Source organism: Pituophis catenifer, unplaced genomic scaffold, assembly GCF_029215685.1.
Source record: "Pituophis catenifer annectens isolate HBS135680 unplaced genomic scaffold, rPitCat1.0.hap2 SCAF_12, whole genome shotgun sequence".
NCBI lineage: Eukaryota > Metazoa > Chordata > Lepidosauria > Squamata > Colubridae > Pituophis > Pituophis catenifer.
The window spans coordinates 25,898,958-25,925,300 of record NW_027256892.1 but is presented as its reverse complement, the minus strand read 5'-3'; the positions used below and the strand labels follow the sequence as shown (position 1 = coordinate 25,925,300).

The window sequence follows — 26,343 nt, the reverse complement described above, 5'->3', positions numbered from 1 at the left end:
ATTTCCACAGAATTTGCTCTGGCACAAAGCAGACATCTTCCACCTCCCTCCCTTCCACTTTGAAGCAGCTTCAGGCCTTCTTCCTTTTTGAAATATCTTCCCTCTCTTTCCCTTATGATGTAATATCATTCTTGCTTTCAAAATATCCAGCCTTGTCCAAGACTATTTATTTGTTTGTTTACTTATTTATTTATGCAATTTCTGTAGATGCCCATCTCAACCAAGTGACTCTGGTTGGTTTATAAGTCTGACGGTAATTCTTTAAATTAGCCATTTAAATAAGCATTTTATTTCCACTCAAATCAATGCTCCCTTTTAAGAACAGCTGCAACAATTTACCTCGGCTAGATACTCAACAGAGAAGCCTTCTCGGATTCTTCGTTTATAAGCTGAGCAATCAGGTCCACAGTTCTCGGATGTGTTCAGTTTAATTCTGTTTATTGTAGAACAGATAGGAACACGGCAAGAAAAGCAGCTGCCCATTTTACAGACAGGCCAATTGACAATATTAGTGCAAATAGCCACACAGAATATAAATGCTGCTGAACACGACTTCAAAACACAGTTAAACTTTCTATTAGCCATCTTGGGGATTGAAATTCCCTGAAAAAGAAAGAGTTCCCAGGGACCAAAATTTCCCTTCTTAAAGAGATTACGCAGATAAAGACAAGGAGATGCAAGGGACATCAAGTCCTTAGAAGAACCTAACTAAAATAATATACCCCGAAACGTGAAAACATGGGATAAAGAGGTTGACAATAACTGGTACTCTCCCATCAGCAAGAGAGATTGTGGTTTGGGACTTTATGGGGAACCTGAAAGTTGAACCAATATTCATTCCTAAATTGGGAATCAGTGGCGCGTGGTCTGCCGAGCCCTTCCCTGGTAAGGCTGGTGCCTCAGGCATACTGCCAGATAGACCACAGCGTGCCAAGGGTTATGCTGTAGGCCAGCACCGCCACCAAGTAAGCACGGAAGAGGAGGACATCCAAAACGTAGCCCACCTGCAGCCACTCGCAAGCGATATCCCGGAATTCATCTCGCTTCTCCAGGAACTGGCGGATGGCTGCGATCTCATGCAGGATGTGTGCCACCAACTCTGAGCTCTGGCCCTGCAGTGGGGCTGTTGCATCACCCGTTCTGCCTTCGTAGTCCCGTGGGGCATCACAGCTGTAGTGGTTCAGCTTGGCTGGAGGAAGAGATGGAGACGGAAATGGATAAGGCTGAATTGGACCCAGAGGATGCGTTTGGGACCCTCCCTGCATGCTGAAAAGGAGGCTCAGCACTTTGCTTAACCCAGTGTTTCTCAACCTTGGTAGCTTGAAGATGGGTGGACTTCAACTCCCAGAATCCACCCATCTTCAAGCTTCCAAGGTTGAGAAACACTGGCTTAGCCCATCACGAACCTTCAAGGCTCATAAAGTAAAATCTCTCTCTGCCAAAGAGAAGTATTCAACCCAATATACAGGGAGTCCCCAACTTATGACCACAACTGAGCCCAAAATTTATGTTGCTAAGTGAGAAATTTGTTAAGTGAGTTTTGCTCCATTTGCTAAGTGAATCACTGCGGTTCTTAAATTAGTAACAGGGTTGTTAAGTGAATTTGGTTTCCCCGTTGACTTTTGCATATCAGAAAGCTTCAAAAGGGGATCACATGGCCCAGGGACACTGCAGCGGTCATAAATGTGAATCAATTGTCAAGCATCCCAATTGTAAATCACGTAACCATGGGGATGCTGCAACGGTCATAAATCACTTTTTCCAGTGCCATTGTATCTTCGGTCACTATATGAACTGTTGTAAGTCGAGGACTACCTGTAGCTAGGTTTACACCGTACACAAAACCGAACCTTGTGTAAACCCATCCAGTTGTGGTGTTTTTGACCAATGGTGGCTTAACGCAATCTGACTCCCATCGCAGGGGGCTGAATGATCAGGCCGTGATTGGGGACTCCTCACCTGTGCTGTCGTTATTCTCCATGTTCCTGGAGATGTTTGAACTTTGAGTGCAGACGGGGTGGAACGCTTTCCTGTCTTGGATGCAGAGCAGGATGGTGGCCCGTTCTAGAACCCAGCGCTTCACCCAGTCAGGAACATGGGGCTGAAGGTCCTGCTTGTGCACCAGGCGTACAATGAGGATGGTCTCTGTCAAGCTGATCACCAACAAGGCCATGCAGACCACAAAATAGATACCTGCAGGGGCAGAGCAGAGGCTTCAGCAAACCCTCATTTCTACCTCAAAGTTCTCCGCTGCTCATATCAAGGATCCTAGTTGCTCCTCATCCTCATCTATTCCAGCCTTCTCCTCAGTTGACTTTAGATTTCAACTTAGGCACCATGTTGAGTCCCAGATATGCATTACGTGTGAATTCTCCTGATCTTAGCTATCTTTCCCAGCACCAAAGCAAATCAGAGGACATTGTCCACAAGCCAGTTGGGTGGTCCTCTTGGATTGGCATCTGACCACTGCAGATCTCAGAAGGGCTTCTTCTTTTCCTCAACCTGACTGAGTGTTCCCACTAAGTTATCATATCCCAGCAAAGACCATAAAGGTATTAGGAACTCTGGTGGCACAGTGGTTAGGATGCAGGATTGCAGGCCAACTCCTGTCTACCATCTGGAGTTCAATTCTGTTGGGACTCAAGGTTGACTCAGCCTTCCATCCTTCTGAGGTTGGTAAGATGAGGATCTAAATTGTTGGGGGGCCATACGCTGACTTTATAAACCACCCAGAGAATGCTGTAAAGCAGTACGGGGCAGTTATGTAAGTCTACGTGCCATTGCTGTTGCTATTACTCTCATACCTATAAGGGGGGTCCCGATTGCAGTTGCAGGCAGCGTGTCCGACACAATGATTAGGAAAACCGAGTAGCCAAGAAGCAGGGTGATCTTGAAAGAGACTCTTTCCCCACTATCAGGGGGCAGGTAGAAGCCCACAATATCCATGACCATGAGAAAAATGCTGGGGAGCAGTAGGCTGACAGCATAGAAAAGGGGCCGCCTCCGGATGACCACCTGTTAGGACAGAAAGGGAGATCTGGAAGCTTTGGATGTTCTCCAGAGATGGGAAGGCCCAAAGCAAAACTTTCAGACTGGCTCAGCAAAGATCAACAGCTATTTTATTCATACACCACTCCAGCTGCAGCTTCTAGGCCAGTGACGGCTAACCTTTTTGGCACCGAGTGACGAAACTGGAGCGTGCGTGCATGCCAAAGCACCGGAACCCGGAAGGGAGCAGCTGGTCCAGTGTGCATGTGCACTGGCCAGCTGCTCTGTCCTGGGTTCCAGAGCGCACATGTGTGCTGAAGACCAGTTGGCCGTCGCCCAGGCGCACACCGGAACCTAGAACAGAGCAGCTGGCCAGTGCACATACACCCTGGACCAGCTGGCCAGCATGCATGCATGCACACAATGGAACCCAGAAGAACAGCTGGCAATGGCATGGGTACCCACAGAGAGGGCTCTGTGTGCCACCTCTGGCATGTGTGTCCGCCATCATGGTTCTAGACCATGAGAAGGATGGCTGCCCATAAACTGTGCTATAATTACTGTATCTGATCAGGTGGTTATGAGTTCTTTTTGGGGTCCCATCTTATCCTCCGCCTCTAGTCTTTTGGGCAGTTGCTGTGCCAGTGCTGTGCCTGGCACACCCAGTTCGGGTTCCCTTCCAATGCCCACCCCAGCCACTTACAAAGAACTTCATCTCTGCGTAGTAATCATTGTCCCCAACGCTGAACTCTCGAAACTGGCTGAGCACGTGAAGAAGTTCCCACTCGCCCTGGTTCATGAAGACGCTCCGGTCATTTTTCACCTCCTCCGGGGTCCTCCACAAGGAGAGGTTGATGTCTCGTACTGAGGATAAAGAAATGGAAAAGGATGCCAAAGAAGAGTGGTTTTTTGCGCCCCGAGCACCAGACTGGTGGATTGGTGAAAAACCAACGGTTGACTTAAATAGGGTGTGAACCACAGTCTCATAGCAAGTTACGAGAAGGTAGCCATCATGTAACCCAGATTTAGGCTTTAGCATGTTGTGTGAATCCAGGTGCCGTGTTATGGAAAACTGTCACAGAGAGCCTGTTTGGACTCCTTACTCCCGTCACCTTAGTTCCCTGGCAACATAGCAAAGTTTTGTTACAACAGTCATGAAAATCCTAAAAAACAAAAAAGACAAACGGGCTGTAGCCAACCCATTTTTAAGTCAATTCAGTCTGTGATCATGCATGATTCTTTTTCTAATGGTTCTACGCAGAAATGCTACCGGTTCAGGCCAGTTCGCCCCGAACCGGTAGTAAAAAAATGCTTTAAAAAGTAAAAAAAAAAAGTTCCGACGATCGCAACTTTTTTTTTTACTTTTTCTTTAGCATTTTTTTACGACCTGTTCCGGTGAATAGGTAGTAAAAAAATGCTTTAAAAAAGTTAAAAAAAAAAAAGAGATTCCAACTATCAGCTGTTATAATCAGCTGTGCTGCACCATCGTGGGAACTTTTTTTTTTTTACTTTTTAAAGCATTTTTTTACTACCTATTGCCCGAACCAGTATTTTTGTGTAAAGTGTGATAGTTTGTTTTTGAGCTCTCTGTGACTCTGTGAGGTTCCTGCTTGTTGCAGGGGCCATTTTGTGTGAAGTCCACAGCTGCTTTTGAATTGTGTGTGAGTCAGTTGTGTAGCTTTTGTGTTATTTTTGTGTAAAGTGTGATAGTTGGTTTTCCCGGTCACATGAACCCCCCAAGCCACGCCCACCAGTCACATGACCACCAAGCCACACCCACCAAGCCACACCCACAGAACTAGTAGGGAAAATTTTTGAATTTCACCACTGGTTCTATGGTGACAATTTGAGTCTTGAAACTAGAATCTTTTCTGCATTGGATCCTCCCAAAGGAAGGCCAACATGCAGGAAACTGCCCTCAACAACAACAAACAAATTCTCCAGGGATTTTCTCCCAGAGCAAAAGGGCAGATCATGGCTTCTCATTGTGGAATCCCATCAAGCTACGATGGAGAACAGCCATCGCTAGATGATTGCTTAGGTTGGAAAGTGGATATTGGCAACTACCAGAGGTGGTAGACACCAGTTTGACCTCTCTAGTTGGACTGTAGAGATGGTTTGTCGTCCCCGTCCCCCCCGCGGCATACAGGAGGCCCCCAAGAATTCATCAATACAGCTTGTGACCTACTGTTATGCAGCCAACTGGTGAACGTCAGAGAACAGTTCTGTACATCGAAGGGGAAGTTGTAGATGTCCAGGCTGCAGGCGGTCACTACTTGAACAGGCTTGAGATTCCTCACCTCCCCATTATAGAGGATGTAGACGTAGGGGATTTCTGGGGATTTGCCCACATCCACACTGCGGAAAACGGAAGAGGGGAAACGGGAAACTCAAGAAAAAAGCTACCCCGTTGGCTGAGGAGCTCTGGGAGTTGAAGTCCACAAGTCTTCAAGTTGCCAAGGTTGGAGAGCCCTGGTCTAACTAACTTTTAGGCAAATTTCTAAATGCCGATCGACCCTGGAACATCTCCAGACCAGGTTTTCCAAGGTGGAGAATGGATTCTCTCGAGCAACGGGACCTCAAAGGAAAACAACTCTGTTTTGCAACCTGCCTGCTTCCCATTAATTAACTCGTGCAAAAGAGTCTGCTAAAAAAAAAATCAGATCGGGAGGAAGAGGAAACGAGAACAAACAAGGAACATTTGGTGGCTTCTGTACACCGTGTTGCTCTAAGAAAACGGGGGTTGGCCGGTGAAGTCGTTTGACATTAATAAATTGCTCTGGGAAGTTGGGGGGAGGGAGAAGGAGCTCTCCTCCCCAAAGGACCCATCTAGCCCTCCTTGCAAAGGTCTGGCAATAGCAGGAATAGAATGCCCGTTGGCACCAGAGATGCCTTCTCGGACTCTTTCCAGAGGAGTTTGGCAGCTCCGCAGCTGCCCCTCCATTGTCTCCACAAAGACTTCCTCGGAACGCCCAGCCCGAGAAGGGTAATTATGGCTGTTTATAGTTTTCCATTTCTGGAGCCATCCCAATTCCACAGCCTTCTCTCCATCTGCAATGTACAGTACACAGAAGATGGAGCCGGTTACGAGCCAAGTAAAAACATGGATGGGAATACTAAGCGCAGCGCAACGCCAGGGAGGGGAAAGGGGGGGGCCAGCCAAACCCCCTAACCTGTCCTGACCCACACCTTTGGCAGGGGAGGGGAGCCCAAGAAGGTTTTTGCAGACTTACAATTCGTTGATCAGGATATCTGGGATCCAGATGGCTTCGGTGGGGACAGACATCTGGGTGATGTTGTCGAAGTCCTGCGGATTCCATTTCAGGAATTCATCGATCCAGTGCTGCACGTTGGATGAGAAATGGTGGCAGATACCGTGTTTACCCCCACAAGTAGATGCTGACCCATTCGAACAATGTTAGGTTAACAATCCACGATTAAACCAACCACGCTCAGTACGAGGAGGGAAGGAGAACCAACAAGGAAGGAGATAAAGTTAAATGTCCAGAGAGAAGTCGGCATCCTTACCTGCCTGTACCAAATATAGGTGGTCAGAACTTGGTTTTTTTCATCCTGCGGAAAGCAGAAAAGCAAAGCTGAGGCTGAAGGACTGGAGAGGATGGCTCAGCCCTAGATCTGGTTGTAAAACAAGCCAAGATTCGGAAGGAGGGAGGGAGACAGGTTTTGCCACTTTCCCCATGATTCAAGCCTGGAGAGTTGGCTTTATCTAAAGGTTTGTCTGCCTATCCATCCCTCCATCTATCCTATCTATCTATCTATCTATCTATCTATCTATCTATCTATCTATCTATCTGTCATCTATCTATGGTATCTCTCTCTCTCTCTCTCTCTCTCTCTCTCTCTCTCTCATCTATCTATGCTATCTATCTATCTATCTATCTATCTATCTATCTATCTTTCTATCTATCTATCTATCTATCTATCATCTATCTATTTATCTATCTATCAATCTATCATCTATCTATCTATGGTATCTATCTATCTATCTATCTATCTATCTATCTATCTATCTATCTATCTGTCATCTATCTATGGTATCTCTCTCTCTCTCTCTCTCTCTCTCTCTCTCTCATCTATCTATGGTATCTATCTATCTATCTATCTATCTATCTATCTATCTTTCTATCTATCTATCTATCATCTATCTATTTATCTATCTATCTATCTATCGATCTATCATCTATCTATCTATGGTATCTATCTATCTATCTATCTATCTATCTATCTATCTATCTATCTATCTATCTGTCATCTATCTATGGTATCTCTCTCTCTCTCTCTCTCTCTCTCTCTCTCTCTCTCATCTATCTATGGTATCTATCTATCTATCTATCTATCTATCTATCTATCTATCTATCTTTCTATCTATCTATCTATCATCTATCTATTTATCTATCTATCGATCTATCGATCTATCATCTATCTATCTATGGTATCTATCTATCTATCTATCTATCTATCTATCTATCTATCTATCTATCTATCTATCTATCTATCTGTCTATCTGCCACCTCTCTACTAATCATGATTGTGCAGTTTTATTGCCCAACATCAGGAGCACTTTAGCTGCCATATAACCAGATTAGCCAAATTGGGAAAAGCAGAAGTATCTAGAAGGCCATCTTAAAGCATGTCCTTGGCACTGCTAACTAGCAGGTTCTTTGGAAGAAGGAAAACCTCAACCGGAGAGCTTTCTGAGCAGCTGTCAGTTAGAGGAAGCAGCCCTGAGTCTAAAGAATGATTCCGTTTATGAGGCCAGTTTCTGAATTTCAGCTTCACAGCAGCCGAGGATGTACACGAACCAGAGGCAACATCTTTAGATGCTTTCGGTCTTTAAATGCCTACAATTCCAAACATTTGTATTGTCCATTTTTTAAAAAAGTTTCGGTGCATTATAATAAAGACAAAGTGCAGAAGTTTTCGGAGGGGCCCTTTAGAAGTAAACTCTGATTGGGGGGGGTATGACCTGCTCCCCACCCATGTATCCAAGGAAGCAAAAAAAAGGGGGGGGGGTTTCCTGAGGAAGGAGAGGGGTCCTACCACGCTCAGAATAGCATAAATCATGACATCGATGGCCACGTTGGTTGTCTTCCTCCAGTTCCAGACCGGCCTGACATCCTTCTTGTAATTGGCAAATAAATAATCGGAGAGCTGGCGCAGGGCAGCCTTGCTTGAGCTGGATGCTTTGTTGGGTATTTTCTGGGAAACTGTAAACCAAACCAAAGCATGCCATTGTAGGTGCTGCTGATTTATTTTTTATTCAGAGTTATTTTTCCAACTTTCCCACCTAGCCTTCCCTCTGGGCCTCCTAGTTCTTATTCATAGCATGACAGGAGCTTTCTTCCATCCTTGAAAACCTTCTGCGCTCTTGGTCTCCTTCTCTCCTCCACCTCCAGCATTTAATTCTGGATCTTTTCTTAAACGTTTCTTTTCTGTTAAGATTATGCACTGCTGTGCAGCACCACAACCGTCCTAGGTGTATTTTGCAGGTCCTTCTTCATTGTCTCAGTTCCTGTTTGGCTGCTACCTGAACAGGGAGCCTTTTGCTGGTTTCCAACAAGGTAGGCCCAGGGGTGAAATCCAGCAGGTTCTGACAGGTTCTGGAGAACCGGTAGCAGAAATTTTGAGTAGTTCAGAGAACAGGCAAATACCACTTCTGGCTGGCCCCAGAGTGGGGTGGGAATGGGGATTTTGCAATATCCTTCCCCTGCCACGCCCACCAAGCCACGCCCACAGAACCGGGAGTAAAAAAAAATTGGATTTCACCACTGGGTAGGCCACATCGATAATCAGAAATGGTTGATCTTCCAGAAATCTTGAAAGCTTCCTCTCTGTCCAGTGGTGAAATCCAAATTTTTTTACTACCAGTTCTGTGGGCATGGCTTGATGGGCATGGTGTGGCTTGGTGGGCGTGGCAGGGGAAGGATACTGCAAAATCCCCATTTCCTCCCCACTCCTGGGGGAAGGATATAGCAAAATCTCCCCATTCCCACCCCCACTCTGGGACCAGCCAGAGGTGGCATTTGCCGGTTCTCTGAACTACTCAAAATTTCCACTACTGGTTCTCCAGAACCTGTCAGAACCTGCTGGATTTCACCCCGTCTCTGTCCCATCTCACACCCCAAAAATTGGGTGGGGTTATTTTGAGTTTCTTTCTGACTCATACCCCTTTTCTTCTTTCTCAGGGACAAATAATCTTTTCTGCAAGTACCCCCATCATGGCTGACTCATGCCTTTCCCTTTCTCAAGACCAGGTCCCATATTCCCCACCCCACCCATTCTCAGTCCAGCCTGCTCTGCTTTCCATCCATGCTACAGTATAACTCAAGCTATGACACTAACAATATCCTTTCACCAAAGCTACCAGGAGCCAATTTGCTCATTTATTGGCATTTAGTCTGAACGTCTTCTGCCAAAGTCCAGGGCATTTCTGCACCACTAAGGAGCCTTGGTGGTGCAACAGACTAAAGTGCTGTTAAGTAGCACTTAGCTGCCAGCTGCCTGCAATTACTGCGAGTTCAAACCTCACCAGGCTCAAGGTTCACTCAGCCTTCCATCCTTTCGAGGTAGGTAAAATGAGGACCCAGTTTGTGGGGGCAATAAACTGACTTTGTATAAAAAAAGAACACCGCTTTGGTGAGGGGGGCAAAAGCCCTACTAAGCAGGTACATACAAAAGTATGAAGGCTATTGCTTAATGCATTGTAAACCACCCTGAGTCTCCGGAGAAGGGCAGCATATCAATCGAACCAATAAATAAATAAATAAATAAATAAATAAATAAATAAATAAATAAATAAATAAATAAATAAATTTCTGCAGACTTTCTTATACATGCTTTGATGAAGATGGGGGTAAACAATCATAAAGAACCACGAACTCTGCGCAATTTATCTCGAGATAATGTTTTCGACCCAGAAGGATTCGATTAGGCGGCCAGCTGATGGGGCAACCTGTTGAAATGCCATATTTGGCTAATCTTGAGATGCCTTCCAAGTTTCCAAAAACATTTTTTTTTCTGGCTCTAGCAGCAAAACAGTGGCTTCGGAGACAAACCTCCTCCTGCAAGGCAACTCGTGATGAGAAAAAGCGAGACAAACACTGAAGCTGCTCTCTGCAAAGCCTCTTCTCGTACATGACTTTCTACCACTTGGGCACAATTCGCACCTTCCAAGCAGCTCCTAATTGGAATAGATTTGCCAGGGCTTGGGGGAAGCAGGCTCGGAGGCGGCTTTTCAAGCAGGCCCCTCTGCCTTTTCACACAATCCCTAATGCCTCCGAGTTCGTTTTGTGCACGAGCACATCTGGCCAGCTGGATGGCGAGACAACAGAGAGGGCAGAAGAGAAGCAGGAAAACAAATTAGGGGGGATTCGGCAGCAAGCAGACACCCTCCCTATCTGTGCAGCAGGATCTGCCTTTGTTATTGTCTCGGTGACTCTTGAAAACACAAATGACAGGTGGCCAATTCGGGCTCCAAGATCAGCTCTTGGATGCCTTCAACCCCCTCACCTAACCCCATCCCACCCCCATTATTATAAAGGAAAAGGGATAGCTTTATGGGCTACAGTCCAGGTAGACGTCTCAAATAAATATGTTTCATCAATTCAGGAAGATCTTGAGTCAACCCGTGTGACCTTGTCTTGGAGTCTACAGGTAGAGTGCCAAAGATCCCCTTCTCAGGAAGAAGACTTTGATCTTTGGAAGGATTGAGGTGTGTGTGTGTGTGGGGGGGAGTGTCTCTGCCTCCATTGCTTAGCTCCTTTTGAAGAGGACAGTTACCATCTCTTCTGCCCCCATATTTTTGCTGAAGAGGGATCCATAAAGAACCCCCAGCAGTGGTGGAATTCAGCCAGTTCGCACCACTTCGGGAGAACCGGTTGTTAACTTTCTGAGCAGTTTGGCAAACTGGTTGTTGGAAGAAATCATTAGGGCAGAGAACCAGTTGTTAAATTACTTGAATCCCACCACTGACCCCCAACCTTGGCTAGATCTTTATAATGCCTGGGAAACCAAGTCCCTTGCCCCCTGGAAAAGGCAAAGAGGCAGGTTGTATGGCAGCAGCTGGACCCCATGATTAGATGTATGGGTTCTGGGGCTGGCCCGGTTTCTTTTCTTGCCCTTGGGTGGCATTCGGGGGACATTGGGTTAAGCCAAGAATTGGCAAGATCTGTTGCAATCCGGGAGCTTGTCTCTGAAGCTGCTTGTGTGTCGCCATCTTGACTCCTCCCTCCGGACTGCCATTGTTTTCATATGCAACAGGATGAGATCACATTGTGAGGAATGGGACAAATGGGAAGACACGGTTTTCCATTTCACTCCGTTCCCAAGAAACATGGCTTCATGGGTAGAACGGAGCAGTCCTGATTCCAGAATGTTTGGTGTGCCATCAAATCAATGTTTGGTGTGCCCTCAAACATCTCTCGCCTTTAGAGTTGACTCTTGACACTTGGTGATGGGGAGATTTAGGAAGTCCTAAACACAATGGTAAAAGATTTACAGGTGACATGTGTGAATAATGCCTGGATCCCTGAGAACATACCTGTGTTTTCCCAAAAATAAGACCCTGTCTTATATTTTTTTGAACCCCAAAATAAGCACTTGGCCTTATTTTCAGGGAAGTCTTATTATTTTGGGGTGCATGGAGCAAGATGGGACTCCTCATGCCGTCTTACCTGATTTCCAGCAGTGCATTTAAATATTTTCGGGGAGGGCTTATTTTTTGGGGGAAGCTTATTTTAGTGCATACGCTCAAAAGTCCGATTGGGTTTATTATCACGGGAGGTCTTATTTTCGGGGAAACAATAGAAAGCTGTTGCCAGTCTGGAAGATTATTCTGCACAAAAGAAAGAAAAACATACGGGATGTATTTGTGTGCCTCAAAATGTGTCTTAGGATGGCAACCAAGTAAGCCCAATGGCCCACTAATTGTTAGTATTTTCCAGCTCCTCACGATTCTTGTGGCTTAGCAAGATGAAAAGCTCTTAATTAACAGATTAACATTAGGAGCACCAGCGCATGGTGCCTACGGAAACAGGAAGTTTGAACAGCTACGCAGTCATCTGTTCCCTCTGCTCTTGGTGTCAGCCAGTGATTCAGCCTCCACCATTCCAAGCAACAAGGAATTTAGGATTGTTTTCCTGAGTCCCAGACTAGTCTCAGACTTCAGCTTCACAAATTGTGTCATTATTTATTGGTGCATGGTTTCCAACCAGTGTAGAACTTCCCAAAGGTGCAAAAGATTGCTTGCAACGGAGAAGACAATTAACAGGACGCTAAATTTGAGTTCTGTAGCACTGATGATGCAGATGGAAGTTTGCAGCTTATGAAATGTGAATTGGCCGAACTCAAATAACGCTCTGCTTCTTTTGATGGTCTGTGGAGATTCTCAGTCTCCAGGTCATAGTTGTCCCAAAGGTGCTTTTTTCAAGAGGCAAAACTGGACTTTCTGGTTTTTCTTTGAAGACGTTTTGCTTCTCATCCAAGAAGCTTCTTCAGCTCTGACTGGATGGTGGGGAATGGAAGGATTTAAAAAATGCAAATGACCAAGCTGTCTGCAAGGAGTATATATCCGTCCATTCCCCTCCATCCAGTCAGAGCTGAAGAAGCTTCTTGGATGAGAAGTGAAATGCCTTCAAAGAAAAACCAGAAAGTCCATTTGCCTCTTGAAAAAAAGCACTGATGATGTTACTTAGTTTGGTGATTAAAGATCTGCAAGAAAACAGCCAAGCACAGAGAGCACCAAGGACCCCCCAGTGAGTTCCTCTTGCAGCAACGAGGAATCTAGGCTTAACTTTTGCAACCACTAAAGAACTATGTTTGGGAATGTTCTTTAGATCCACCAAGAGCTTCCGTGAAAGAGTCTTGCTTCTGAGGAATCTACAAGCGTGTTTGAACGAAAAGTCTATAGATCATCTTGTTTCCAAGCCTGGCTAAAAAATGGCTCCCTATCCCTGGGCAGGAGAGCAAGTCCCATCTCCTCACTTGTCCCCTGCATCTTTTCTTCGGAAGTAGAACACCTCTGAACATGGAGACATCAGGGTGAATCTCTGCTCCAGTCCACCCTTCCTTAATATGTCTAACCCTTCTTCTTCATTCTTTAGACAGAGTCCCTCTCTGAATTTGGGAGCGAGCATTTCCACACCCATCCTGGATAAAAAGATTTATACTTATTTTCCTCATCGTTGCCACTTTTTTTTTTATGACGAAGAATAATTGACACAAACTCCAAAACCCTCGACCCATCCATTTTCCCACCAGCATCAAGGGCTGTTCACCCTCGTTCTTTTCAACATCCCTCAACTTCCGAAGCACAGGTGTGTGGTCGAGTTGGAAGACACTGGCCATCTCTCTACGCGGACCCCACTCCTGCAAATCCCTCCACACTTTTGTCCCAAGGCACAAGGCAGGTAACCCATCCCACTTAACTTTTGCTTGAGTTTCTTACCTTTGCAATGCACCGTGGAAGCCACGGCAAGCAGGAGCAAGGAGACTCCCAGGGCAGAACGAGCCATGGATGCTTCCAAGAGGGTGGAAAGAGCTTAACTCGTCTTCCTTCTTCAGCTCGTGGACAGCAGCTTGCAATTCGCTCCCACCCCCTTCCTCTGCCTTTTGCCTCCGCAGAGAAATTAAATGTAATTAAGGAAGCTGTGAGTGCTCGGCTCTCCTCCTTTCTCGTTTTCCCCTATCTGTTGGATTTTTTAAAAATGCATAATTGATGCGCCCATCAGTCCCTCTCCATTGCCTCAAGTTTCAGGCAGAGAAGATTCGAAGAGACTCACTCCCTGCCTGCCCTCCCCCGGCTGATGTCATGCAAGCTGATCATGGACGGATCCCCTTGGCTGCTGCCTCTTGTGGAGACGGCCCCCGGGGGCAGATCCACACCATGTGACAAGCCGAGACAGGAGATGCATTGCACGAATCCTGCTTGAGGTTGTCTTGACAAATTGCTGGGGTGGGGGGGCGTTTCAGCCAGGGTCTCTCCTGAACCTCTCAAGGATGGTGATCATGAGCAGATAATATTGGCGCCATCCCTGGCAGGGCTGCCCTTGGCTCCACACCTCAAGAATTCTAATGAGGGAAGAGTTGAGATCTCTGGTGGACCCATGATGGGTGCAGGAAGTGGCTGTCAGCCTGAAAGAGACCCCCGCTCCCACAACTAGCATTGGGGCCTCTGGCTGGGCTAATTCACACTCCATGGGTCTGTCATCTGGAAGCCATGAAGAGGGGCTAGAGCAGTGATGGCTAACTTTTTCCAGGCCGAGTGCCCAAAGCGTGGGCATGAACCCCCAAAATGCAATGTGTGCACGGCCCTGTGCATGCGCCCCACCCCCTGTGCATGCACATGTGGCATCCCTGCACACCCCACACACACCCCGGTGCATACGCTCGCAGCACCTCCGCATGCACCCCGCACCCCTCACATGCACAGCAGAGACCCGATGACCAGCTGGCCGGCAGGAGGCATGTGCGCATGGATGGCAGAGCTGAACTGGGGTGACGGCTCGTGTGCCCACAGAGAGGGCACTGTGTGCTACCTGTGACATAGATTCACCATAGATTCGCCATCACGGGGCTAGAGGGAAGGGATCTGCTACCCTTTCAACCAGTTCTTCTTGACCCTTTGATCTTTTGCATGAGGAGGAGAGCAACAACAATGCTGTTCTATCCACCTGTATTCTTCTCTCCTTCCCACAAGAGCTCTGGGGAGTTTCTCTCAAGGTCCCTTCTGATTATACCCAGCCAAGAAAAGACCTGAGAGGCAGGTGGGTCAGAGAGAGGAGGTTGACCCCGATTCAGCAGTGAACTTCTGTGACTGAGCGCAGACTTGAATCTGGATCTCACAGCATCCCCCACACTGGCCAGTCCACTTCGGGTCTTAGCTCTTCAGGGCAGCCCACAGTGGCATCCCCAGGGAGGAGTCAAAAAAGCCAAGACTGTGGACCCAAGCTCTGCCCTTGTGTCACCAAGTCCACCGCCCCCTGCAGTGGCCAATTTCTGCCTCCAGTGTGAAAATCTGGGTAAGAGATGAGGATTGGGCAGAAATCCCCAGCTTCAGTGGGACAATCTTGGAAATTAGACGGAGGGAAGGAAGCACCAGCACCCAAGGTGAGGTTTACCCTCTTGTTAATCCCTAATAGAGCCTCAGTGGTGCAGCGGACTAAAGTGCTGTTAAGTGCTAGCACTTAGCTGCCAGCTGCCTGCAATTACTGCAAGTTCGAATCTCACCAGGCTCAAGGTTGACTCAGCCTTCCATCCTTTCGAGGACCCGGACTGTGGAGGCAATAAGCTGACTTTGTATAAAACAACACCGCTTGGAGGAGGCCGAAAGCCCTAATAAGCAGGTATATACAAAAAAGTATGCAGGCTATTGCTATAATGCATTGTAAGCCACCCTGAGTCTACGGAGAAGGGCAGCATATAAATTGGACTAATAAATAAATAAATAAATAAATAAATAAACAGGCAGGTACGTAAGTAGGTAGATGAGAGAGAGAGAGAGAGAGAGAGAGAGAGAGAGAGAGAGAGATGATGGATGGACAGACAGACAGATAGACAGATACCATGTTTCTGGTACGCATTAGGGCTTATTTTCTGGTTAGGTCTTATTTTGAGGGAAATACAGTATTAAATGCACCCATCTGACTGACAATCTTAACTGGGACTTATTTTGGGGGTAGGGCTTATATTACAAGCATCCTGAAAAATCATGCTGGGACTTATTTTCCAGTTGGGTCTCATTTTCAGGGAAAAGGATAGCTAGCTAGATAGCTAGATAGCTAGATACATGATAGATAGATAGATAGATAGATAGATAGATAGATAGATAGATAGATGATGGATAGATAGATAGATAGATAGATAGATAGATAGATAGATAGATAGTTGACTGAGAGAGCTATACAGAGAAAGACAGATATAGACAGGTAATACTAATACTTCAGGGTCAGAAGCACTGAAGTGCTTCCATGGTGAAAGGATTTGCTGGTGACATCACCATTGCCTGGGAGACCATCCAGTTGGGGCCTCCTTTCATGTCCCTGTGAAATGGTCCCCATTTATGTACTTGTGTTCACCCACTTTTGAACCACGGAGTTGCTCGGAGCTGGAACATTTGTCAGGAGCTCATCCCATCCCACAGCAGCAACAGGTCTTCAACATGAGGCTGCCAACCATCAGCCCAGCATTCTAACTTCATGAGCCACCGTGCTCCTACACATAGGCAGATAATAGGGATATATAGAGAGGGAGGAGTGTTGTTGGTACAGGGAAGGAGAGAATCCCCATCTTCCAGCAGCAGGCCAGAAGGGAGGGGGCACAGGAGGGTGCTCACCTCACCTCATCCATCTCCATCCGGATCCAGCTGCATCCCAGAGCAGCACAGAGTCACTTAAGGGAGTTAAGAAATTAGTACTTGGTACTGATGGACTTGGCCCTTAACTGCCAGTTGTCACGTTGCAGAGAAAGTGAGTGTAAAAGCAGTGCTAATTTGATTACCTGACTCTGTTAGCGGATAGAAAGCCTCCTCCCGGCAAAGTGGAAATGGCTGGGAAAGAGGGGGGGCTGTTATCGAATGTTGATAATAAATAAAAGAAAATGCAGCGGGCAGTTGAATCACAGCTGGCCGGCCATGATGAAGCTTTTGCACAACCAGAGTCATCGGTTAGGGTGAGAGCCACCCATCGAAGAGTTTAAAGTTGAAAAGGAGCCTGGGAAAATTCGCGGAGGGCCCAACTCATAAAGGCAACGGGATGTGGGGAGATTTTATGGGGCTTATTGCCCATCAAAAGGCAATGTCTTGTGGCTGAGGAGCAGGTCAGTGGCCTTTGACCCTTGCTTGGAAATCCCTGAATGCCTCTTGTTGACCTCCAAGTGAGGAAAGGAGGTGGAGAGGAGCCCTTGGTCAGATCCTGCTTCAGAGCTGAGCTGACCTTCCTACCTTCTTGGGAGGTGCTAATAAATTCAATAAAACAAATAAAGGGAACGGCTCGTCAAATTATTCATCCTAAGCTGGGACACAGAGAAACTTTCAAGACTGATTTTCCGGGCCCCATCTAATTATCTTGCTAGCCTGGCCTTTGGTATTCCTCCCCACTTCCCTGCCTTTGCCCCATCCATCCCCGACGGCTCACAGGATGCCTGGCAGAAGGGAGGCCTGCATTGTGAGCCATCAAAGATAAACTGGCAGCATCCGATCCAGATTTATTTTCTGAAAATGGTATAATGGGACTTTATTAGCGCTCTAATCTGCTGTTCAGTAATTGGTTTTCCAGGAAATCAAAGACTCTCGGCGTCTAGAGACTGCCAAGTGGAGGCAAGAAGGAAGGAGCTTTCCTTGAGCCATAATAAACTTTGCGGTCTCCGAACAGATCAGTCCATGGCTGAACTTGATGGCCTAGCCGAGGCCTTCACACTTCAGTGGCACAAGTTGTGTAAGCTGAGGAGCAGTTTTACTTTCCCCCCTTTGGCCACCAAACCTGGGACAGTGGATCAAAAGTGGGTAGGAAGATAGTTATGGAGAAAAGTGGTCAAGGCACAAGGGCATCCTTCTTCCTAAGTTATGTTGAACTCCTTTCTCTTGTTACTCTTCGGGGAAGCAATTCAAGGTGACTCCAGGACCTGGTTAACCATCTGAAAGAGGACTAAGCAACTGACACTCACTCCAGACAAAACAGGAGCAATGTTAATGACCTAGGCTTCCTGAGTCATTAAAACACACGAGTAGTCCCAAAAACCTCTTCTATTGCAACAGCTGTGAATTACGTTCATTCACAGCCGAGTCCCAATTAGTTGCAAAAAGTCCTTTGGAATAATCACCAATCTTTATCTCCCTTGATACGTTGCCAAAGACCTACTTGGCAAAGCCACACGGAGTCCAGAATCAAACAGAGATGCCGACTGGGAACAGAATTAACAACGTTGCTTTCCTGCAAAGGGCCCACGTGCCTTTGCTCCTCTTTTAAGCCTTATGGGAGGGGCCAATCATCTCCAGGCCTTACTCTCGAGTCGTCCCTTTTGACGCACGTGGGAAAGAGTGAAGTTGTGATCATCTGCATGGTTCTACGTGACCTGAACTTAAAAGTGGACTCGCATTTAATATTCTGCAGAGTCATGTCCTAGAGATGCTCCTATCTAGGCAAAATGAATAGCAATTTTATCTTCTGGTTTATAGAGTAGGAATAAAGTGTCTACTAAATCAGCTGACCTGAAAGTTTTCCAATTTTTGAGGTCAGAGGGTTTTTTTTTTTACTCGTCTTTTTTGTTTCAGGCAGGATGAAAAGAAAACGGCGCTTTCTAACTCCTACAACGCCCAAACTCTGCCCTCTTGCTGTGCAACCCAAGAAGATCAGTCAGAGCTTCCTTGGCAGCTGTTTGTCGCAAGACAAAACACGAAATGGAATGCTGGCCCCCTGCATTTACAAGTTTGTGGGTGAGGGTTGGGATTGCACGAAGGATTGCATACCCTGTTTCCTCCTGCTTCTCATTTCAGAGAAGGGTATGGCCAATTTTTTTTCCCAAGCCTGAGACGCATTTTGGGGAGTGGTGATAGGTGCTTAGCCAGGGTACCTCTTAGGAGATCCCTGTTCTTGGGTGCGGCTTGGTCAAGGACTGAAGGTGAACCTGTGACTTGCTTTGAATTTCATTCCAAGAATCACCTTTCTGAATTTTCCCTGCTTTTTGAAATTCACATTCTCATTAGACAGAGAGGGGGGAGGAGGGAGGGAGGGGGGAGGGGAATAGGGACTAAGAAAGTCTTCATAAATGCTTGTCTCATTCGGCTGACTTCATCCCATTCCACTCACTGAATTTTGTTCCAATTACTTTCTGAGAAAGTGGGAGGGGGGAAGGAATAGGACTGGATCCTGGTTTCTCTCTCCTCCCCCCTGCCCCCATTTCCCACAGTTAGCAAAGATCTTTGAAGCTGTGGAGAAGACCCCACCCCCAAGCCAGAGCCCCTGCCCCCTGTTTGAGATGGAGAGCTGCATTCGGAAGGGCTGCGTAGTGAGCCATTCCTTTCCTTGATGGAGACAAGCTCCCCATAAAAGCTAATGGGTTTTTGAAGGATATCGGGCAGGTGACGATATGTTGGGCTGCGCGGGCCTTCCATTTTGTGGAAATTGACACAGCCTTGGGGTGGCATGCCACCAGTCACACCGATTCAGCCACGTCTGCGCACGCCACCTTTTTCCGAGATGGAGAAACGGGCAGGGGGCTAGCACAGACCAAACTCTCCAAGGCCCTGAACCAGAGGTGGGTTTCAGCAGGTTCTGTCCAGTTCTGGAGAACCATTAGTGGAAATTTTGAGTAGTTCGGAGAACTGGTAGTAAAAATTCTGACTGACCCCGCCCTCATCTATTCTCTGCCTCCGGAGTCCCAACTGATTGGGAGGAAATGGGGATTTTGCAGTAACCTTCCCCTGGAGTGGGTGGGAATGGAGATTTTACAGTATCCTTCCCCTGCCACGCCCACCAAGCCATGCCACGCCCACCAAGTCACTCCCACAGAACCAGTAGTAAAAATTTTTGAAACCCACCACTTCACTGAACATCTCCTTGCAAATGAAAAAAAAAAAAAACCCAGGCTAGGCAGGAACAGAAGGCCATTAACCAATCACCCAAGATGTCTGCAGGCCGGCCTTTGCAGGGGGAGCCCAGCTGGCCAAAGCCAGGTAAACTTGGGTTAAGGTGTGCTTCTTCCTCGTTCTCACAAGCTGCAGATGTCCCCACCTTCTCCTGCGGGGCCTCCATGGCCAGGAGCAGTGCCATAAATTCTGCATAATTCCAGGAGAAACTTCCTAACGGTGAAGAGCTGAAGAAGCTTCTTGGATGGGAAGTGAAACCTCTTCAAAGAAAAACCAGAAAGCCCAAATGCCTCTTGAAAAAAAGCACCTTTGGGACTTCCTAACAGTGAGAACAATTGACCAGTGGGAGAGAAGCTGCCTTGAGAAGCTGTGGGTGCTCCATCCCTGGAGGTTTCTAAGAAGAGCCTGAGTGGCGTAGGAGGCTAATGCCTCCTAAGGCAGCATTTAACATCCAGCTGCCTGCAATTACTGCGAGTTCAATTCTCCCCAGGCTCAAGGTTGACTCAGCCTTCCATCCTTTCTAAGGTGGGTAAATTGAGGACCCAGTTTGTGGGGGCAATAAGCTGGCTTTGTATAAATATACAAAAGAATGAAGGCTATTGCTTAACGCATTGTAGCTGCCCTGAGTCTCCGGAGAAGGGCGGCATATAAATCAAATTAAAAAAAAAAAAGAGAGAGAGAGAGAGAGATTGACTGGGCAGCCCCCTGTCTGAAATGGCATATAGGGCCTCCTCCTTGAGTAGGGGGTTGGACTAGAAGAGGTCCCTTCCAGGTCTATTCTGATTGATTGCAGTATAGTGATGGCAGCATCTCGAGGCTGAGTGTTGCCACCGGATCCTCTATGCCACCCATCTCTCTGCCCCAACTCACCAACTTATGGCACAAGGTGGGGACACGGTATCTGGGCACCCGATGACCACAGATGGCAGCAAAGAATTGCCACCTTCTGTATCACCTGGCTGCCATATCACTGCAACCCGGACCAAACAACTTTGGGCAACCCCTGGGATCCCCACACAGGTTTAGCAACTCAGGGACCCCATGAGGAGTGAGTAACCCCCCCCCCTTGTCATTGTAAAGGGAGTGTTGCAATATTTTCAGGATCAGACTCAATAATGATAATAAGAGTTAGAGGTTTAAATATATTTCTCTTTAATTATAACAGGCATTCTATATTCACTGAATATTCACAGATAGAAGCAAGGAAAATGGTGAAGGTGGCTCCTTATATACACAAGGGGTGGAGCCAAAGGTGGGAGTGGTGAATTATGAATACATTAGGAACCAAAGAATAAGTTAACCCCCGATGTCCCATATATACATTATTTACACAATAGGGAATAAGGCATTTACATCTCACAAATCCCCCTCTAAATGCCGGTTCGCTATACAACACCAATTACATTCAGATTCAGGACAATATAAGACATATAATTTTGATGTTAAATATTTGTGCTGTTTTGAAGGTAAAGGCTTCGTCAATATGTCAGCTAATTGTTCAGAGGTATCACAATGCACTGCTTTGATAAATCCATCTTGAGACAATTGTCTCACATGCTTAAATTTTATATCTATATGCCTGGACCTTTGCCCAATGGCATCGGATCTGGATATTTCAATGGCTGCTTTATTATCTTCATGCATAACAAAAGGTAAAGCAGGTTTTTTCCAAACATCTGAAATCAAATCATTAAACCATACAAGGTTATTTGCAGCTTTGGACAAACAAACATATTCCGCTTCTGTGGTCGAAGTGGCTACCAGTTCTTGTTTACCAGTGTACCAGTAAACTGGACAGTCATTTAATAGAAAAATATAACCAGAAGTACTCTTTCTGCATGATATATCTCCAGCCCAATCCGCATCTGCGTAACATGTAAGTTTTGGTTCTTTATTATTACTAGGTTCTAATACTAAGCAAAAGTCTAATGTACTTTTCAGATATCTTAGAATTCTTTTGACTGCTTCCCAATGATACAATGTTGGTTTGCTAACATATCTTGACAATAAGTTGAGTGGTAATGCAATATCTGGTCTGGTCCAATTAGATATATAAAGAAGTGAACCTATGACTGATCTATAAAATGTATTATCCTTGAATTCAGGGGAAGATTCATCAGTGTTTCTAAGGAAATCAGTTTGCATAGGAGTGTCACAGGGTTTGGCATTGTTTAAATTGCATTTGTTCAGAAGTTCAATGATTTTATCTTTCTGAGTAAGTTTGAATCCCCTTCTAGTTTTGTTAATTTGTACACCAAGGTATTTGTTTACTTTACCTAGAGATTTCAACGAGAAATGTTCGTTTAGTTTGTTTACAAAGGTTTCTCTTCTCTCCTTGTGTTTTCCTATATATAAAATATCATCTACATAAATTAATACAAATTCAATGTGATCATCACTCTTTTTTACAAAGAAACAGTTATCAGCAGTGGTAGCGTTGAAATCCATGGTCTTAAGCACTTTTACCAAGCAATCGTACCATCTTTTGCCAGATTGCTTTAATCCGTATAGACTCTTGTTCAATAGCCAAATTTCATTCTTATTAGTGTATTGACTGTGTGGTGCTCTTACATATATTTCCTTATCTAGCTTTGCGTGTAAATACGCAGTCTGTATGTCATATTGAAATACATCAAGATTGAGTGCAGATGCCACTACTAGAGCTGTTTTAACACTCTCTGTTCTTACTGTGGGGGAGTACGTGTCAGTATAGTCCTCCGGATATTTTTGTGCATAACCTTGTGCAACCAATCTAGCTTTGTATAGAGTATTGCCTCCTTCTAGATTCTTAATTTTATAAATCCACCTGGTACCTATAATTGTTTTATCTTTAGGTGCAATCGCAGGTGTAAACACATTTAATCCTTGCAAACTTTCCATCTCTTTTTTCATAGCTAGTTCCCACTTTTCCTTTTCTTCACGAGGGAGTTTTAATACTTCCTCATATGTATTAGGTGTCATTTGTTCACCATCCATATGCATTATGTAATCTCTGTATTTATTTGGTATTTGATTTCTATTGTTTCTAATAGCTCTTTCAGGTTTGCTATGGTAATCATGCAAATATCTTGCTTCTTTTTTGGTTAATGTGTCTGTCTTTATTTTGTGCTGACTATTTGTCCAAGTTTTGGTTTTGTTTTTATTTTTGTTGATATTTTGATTTTCTATTGTCCCTTCCTCACAAGATTTTGTATCTTTGCATTTATTTGGAAATATTTCATTAAGATGTAATTTAGACCAATTGGCCTGTTCATGGAACACAGCTGTTCTGGAAACTATAAATTTGTTATTATTATCAATGAATCTGTACCCTTTGGTGCCAGTTTCATATCCCATAAATCTTAATCTTCTGGATACGTTTTCTCCCTTTCTTCTCAACTGCTTAGGTATGTGTACGTCTGCAGTGACTCCAAATATGTGCATGTGTGCTAATTTGGGTTTCCTATTATACATCACCTCATATGGTGTTTTATTCACAATACTGGACCAGGTTCTGTTTTGAGTGTAATTTGAATAATGTAAGGCTTCTGACCAAAATTGTTTGCCTAAACCAGCATCCTCTAATGTGCACCTAATCATGGTTTGTAGTGTGGAATTCTTTCTCTCTGCAATCCCGTTTTGGAACGCAGAAAATGGACTAGATGTGAAATGTATCATTCCTCTATCCTTTAACCATTGGGAGAATTCTTTAGACATGAATTCACATCCCCTATCTGTCATAATTTGTTTTATTCTGATATTATGTTGTGTTTCTATGCGTTTGTAGAATTCCTTAAATTTCTGGAAGGTTTCATCCTTGTGTTTTAATGTGTAAACAAAACCATAGCGACTGTAATCGTCTACTATTGTTAGGAAGTAACGTTTTCTATAAGTGATTGATGGAGTTAATGGACCAACTAAGTCCATATGTACTAAGTCAAAAATTTTGTTAGTTGATCTGTTGGATTTTTTTGGTCTGGGACTAGTTTTTAGTTTAGTGGATTTACATACTGAGCATTCCAAATAATTTTCACAATTTTTTATTTTGACACCTTCTGCGTGTTCAGTCATTTTTTGTACTACAGGAAAACTTGCATGTCCTAACTTCCTATGCAAGATGTGAGCACACTCATCATGAATTGGTTTACCTATTCTTGGTTTCTTCTCATTGTGTGTATTTGCGTGATCATGAGATATTTTACATTCATCATTGTCACTGTTACTAACATTTTCATCATCTGCCTCAATACTATCTTCCATATTTGAATCAATGTTATGTAACCATCTTTCTTTTGTTATTAGATAGGGTAGGCCTCCTTTAATCATCACAGTGCCTACATTTGTTTTGTCCTTCTCTAAAGTTGCTTTCCCCTTTGAGAAAACTATATTGATGTCAGAATCTCTGCTTAGTTTTATAGCACTTAGTATGTTATGAGGTATTTCTGGAATTAACAATACCCCCTCTATTTTTCCTAGGCCAGGCAAGGTCACATTTCCTCTGCCTAATACTTGAACCTTTTCTTGATTAGCTACCTTTATTACAAATTTATCTTCTGTAAATGAAGACAATATATTTTTGTTATTAGTGGTGTGGTTGGTTGCCCCAGAATCAATAAGCCAATTATTGTTCTCATTTTGTGGTGTTTTAGTGCTGTCTTGTTTATTTAGTCCATTCAGTGAACCAGATTTTCTCTCTTTTGAATTTTCTCTACCCCCTCTACTTTCTCTATAATTTGGTGGGCTTCTATATTTATGTCTATCTGTGGAAGACTGTCTATAATTGTATTTGCTCCTATACTCTGACCTATGTCTCTCCTTTGAGATTTTGGGACAGTCTCTTCTATTGTGTTCCCTGGACCCACAATTATGGCATTTAAAAGCTTCATTGTATTTTTCTTGGAAAGCTACCTTCCTAAAAGATTTGTGTTCTGTGTGATTGCTGGAACGATTTTTTCTTGAATTGTCTTCTGCTATCAATTTGTTAGATAGACTTTCTATGGATAAATATCCTAGATTGATGGTGTCTAAGTGTGACATAAAATTATCCCATGATGAATCAAGTGAATTGATAATAACACTTTTCATTGTTTGATCTGAAATCACTTCCCCCCTCAAATGCAGCTCAGCTCTTATTTTGTTTAGAGATATCAAATGCTCACTTATGGAAACCCCTGGTTTTACTCTGGAAGAAAAGAAATCCTTAGACATTCTTGTAGTGGTAGCTACACTATCGCTGTGAAACAGATTAAACATGCATTGAATTATTTCTGAAACAGTTAGGTTTGGTTTGATGCTATGATACATTGCAGGAGACACGCTAGATATTATTAAGAAAAATGCTCTATGATGTAAACAATCTATTTTTAAAGTCCAAGGTCTTCTTGGAGGACTAGTGATAAAGAATAGTAAATTTTCTTTCATAAAGACAACCTGGAGCTGTTGATACCATTCTTGCAAATTAATGCCATCAACTCTAAGTTTTGGGAAGTCACTGGGTAAGTTTCCCACATTATTTTGTCCATTACTTACAACCTGAGGTAGTCCGTGGTCTCGCAAGTGCAGGAAATTGCAAAACGGCATGGGGATGCTCGCAACGAGTCTGCGCGGTTCTCTGGCCAGTTCAAGTCTTTCCGGACCGTCTACGTAGTTTCGCACATGCGCGTTGCTCATTTCTTCTTTGGCGTCGTCGTGGAAGGTTCTCTCCATTGCAGCTCGCTCGCTCCGCTCCTCTTCAGACGAGTCGGTTTCTGGCTCGGTTTTAGGAGTCTTGATGGCGGCGACTGCTCTTCTCTTTCTTTTGTGTGCATTGGTACTTGATCCGGTCTGCGGTGTAGGGCGGAATCGACATGGCTCTCTGGGCTCGGGCGTCGTCGCTCTCGAAGTCAGGATGGGAGCGTGCAGGTCTTGAGGTATCGGCTTGTTCTCTAGCTTCTTCGTTGTCGCTTTGGAAATTTTTAATTTTGGCCCAAATGCAGCAAGAAGCGTTTTCATTGCTGACTTTACTTGGGATTTCGTTAAGTCATCTTCGCTTTCTGATTCTGGTTCTTCTGAAGAGTTTGAATCTTCCTTTTCACTTTCGTTGTCTGATAACGTTTTTCGCGCCAGAAATTTTGAACTGAGCATTTTGATTGGCTCTGCTTCGCTCACTTTGGAGGCTTGTTGAAACCAAGATGGCTGCCATTCAAAATTTCGCGCGGGATCACATCTTTTCTTTTTCATAACGACTTTCTCTGTAGTCATATCACTCACAGTTTTTTGGTCTTTGGGTTTCTCTTTAGCGATGTTTTTCTCTCTCGCTGCTCCGCTGTTTTTCAGCATTTCTTGGAGATTCGCGATGAGGCTTTCATCATTCTTCTGGCTTTTTAATAGTTTTAATATCTCTGACCTGAGTTCGTTATTTTCTATTTCGATTTCCTCCTGGTCATTATTTTCATTTATTAGTTCTTCTTCTTCAGTGGTGTATTCTTCGGATTCTCTCGAAATCGCGTTTGTGGATTCGTTGATTATTTCTTGTTCAGTTTCTATTTCTTTGCTGTAGGCCCTGGTGTTGGGTCTATCTTTCTTAGACATTTTTAAGTATTTATTGAGTCAATTAACCATCCTCTGCTACCAGCTTGTTGCAATATTTTCAGGATCAGACTCAATAATGATAATAAGAGTTAGAGGTTTAAATATATTTCTCTTTAATTATAACAGGCATTCTATATTCACTGAATATTCACAGATAGAAGCAAGGAAAATGGTGAAGGTGGCTCCTTATATACACAAGGGGTGGA

General features: G+C 44.7%; 1 protein-coding gene across 1 annotated transcript; it reads right to left on the bottom strand.

Annotated features, from left to right (window-relative positions):
* Window positions 1-899: 899 nt before the first annotated feature.
* Window positions 900-13,520, bottom strand: LOC139323317 (5-hydroxytryptamine receptor 3A-like). Its single transcript, XM_070952636.1, has 9 exons — window positions 13,454-13,520; window positions 8,050-8,216; window positions 6,517-6,561; window positions 6,222-6,331; window positions 5,177-5,346; window positions 3,692-3,852; window positions 2,805-3,015; window positions 1,960-2,193; window positions 900-1,189 (listed from the first exon to the last, which is right to left on the bottom strand). Exons 1-9 carry the CDS (start codon window positions 13,518-13,520, stop codon window positions 900-902), a joined length of 1,455 nt encoding a protein of 484 aa, XP_070808737.1.
* Window positions 13,521-26,343: the final 12,823 nt, after the last annotated feature.

Excerpts from the sequence above, each read along its gene's own strand:
- LOC139323317 (XM_070952636.1), bottom strand. The coding sequence starts at position 13,520 with ATGGCTCGTTCTGCCCTGGGAGTCTCCTTGCTCCTGCTTGCCGTGGCT. Across the intron at positions 5,347-6,221 it reads GATATCCTGATCAACGAATT|TGTGGATGTGGGCAAATCCC; the intron begins GTAAGTCTGCAA and ends CGTTTTCCGCAG. Across the intron at positions 1,190-1,959 it reads GGAGAATAACGACAGCACAG|CCAAGCTGAACCACTACAGC; the intron begins GTGAGGAGTCCC and ends CTCTTCCTCCAG.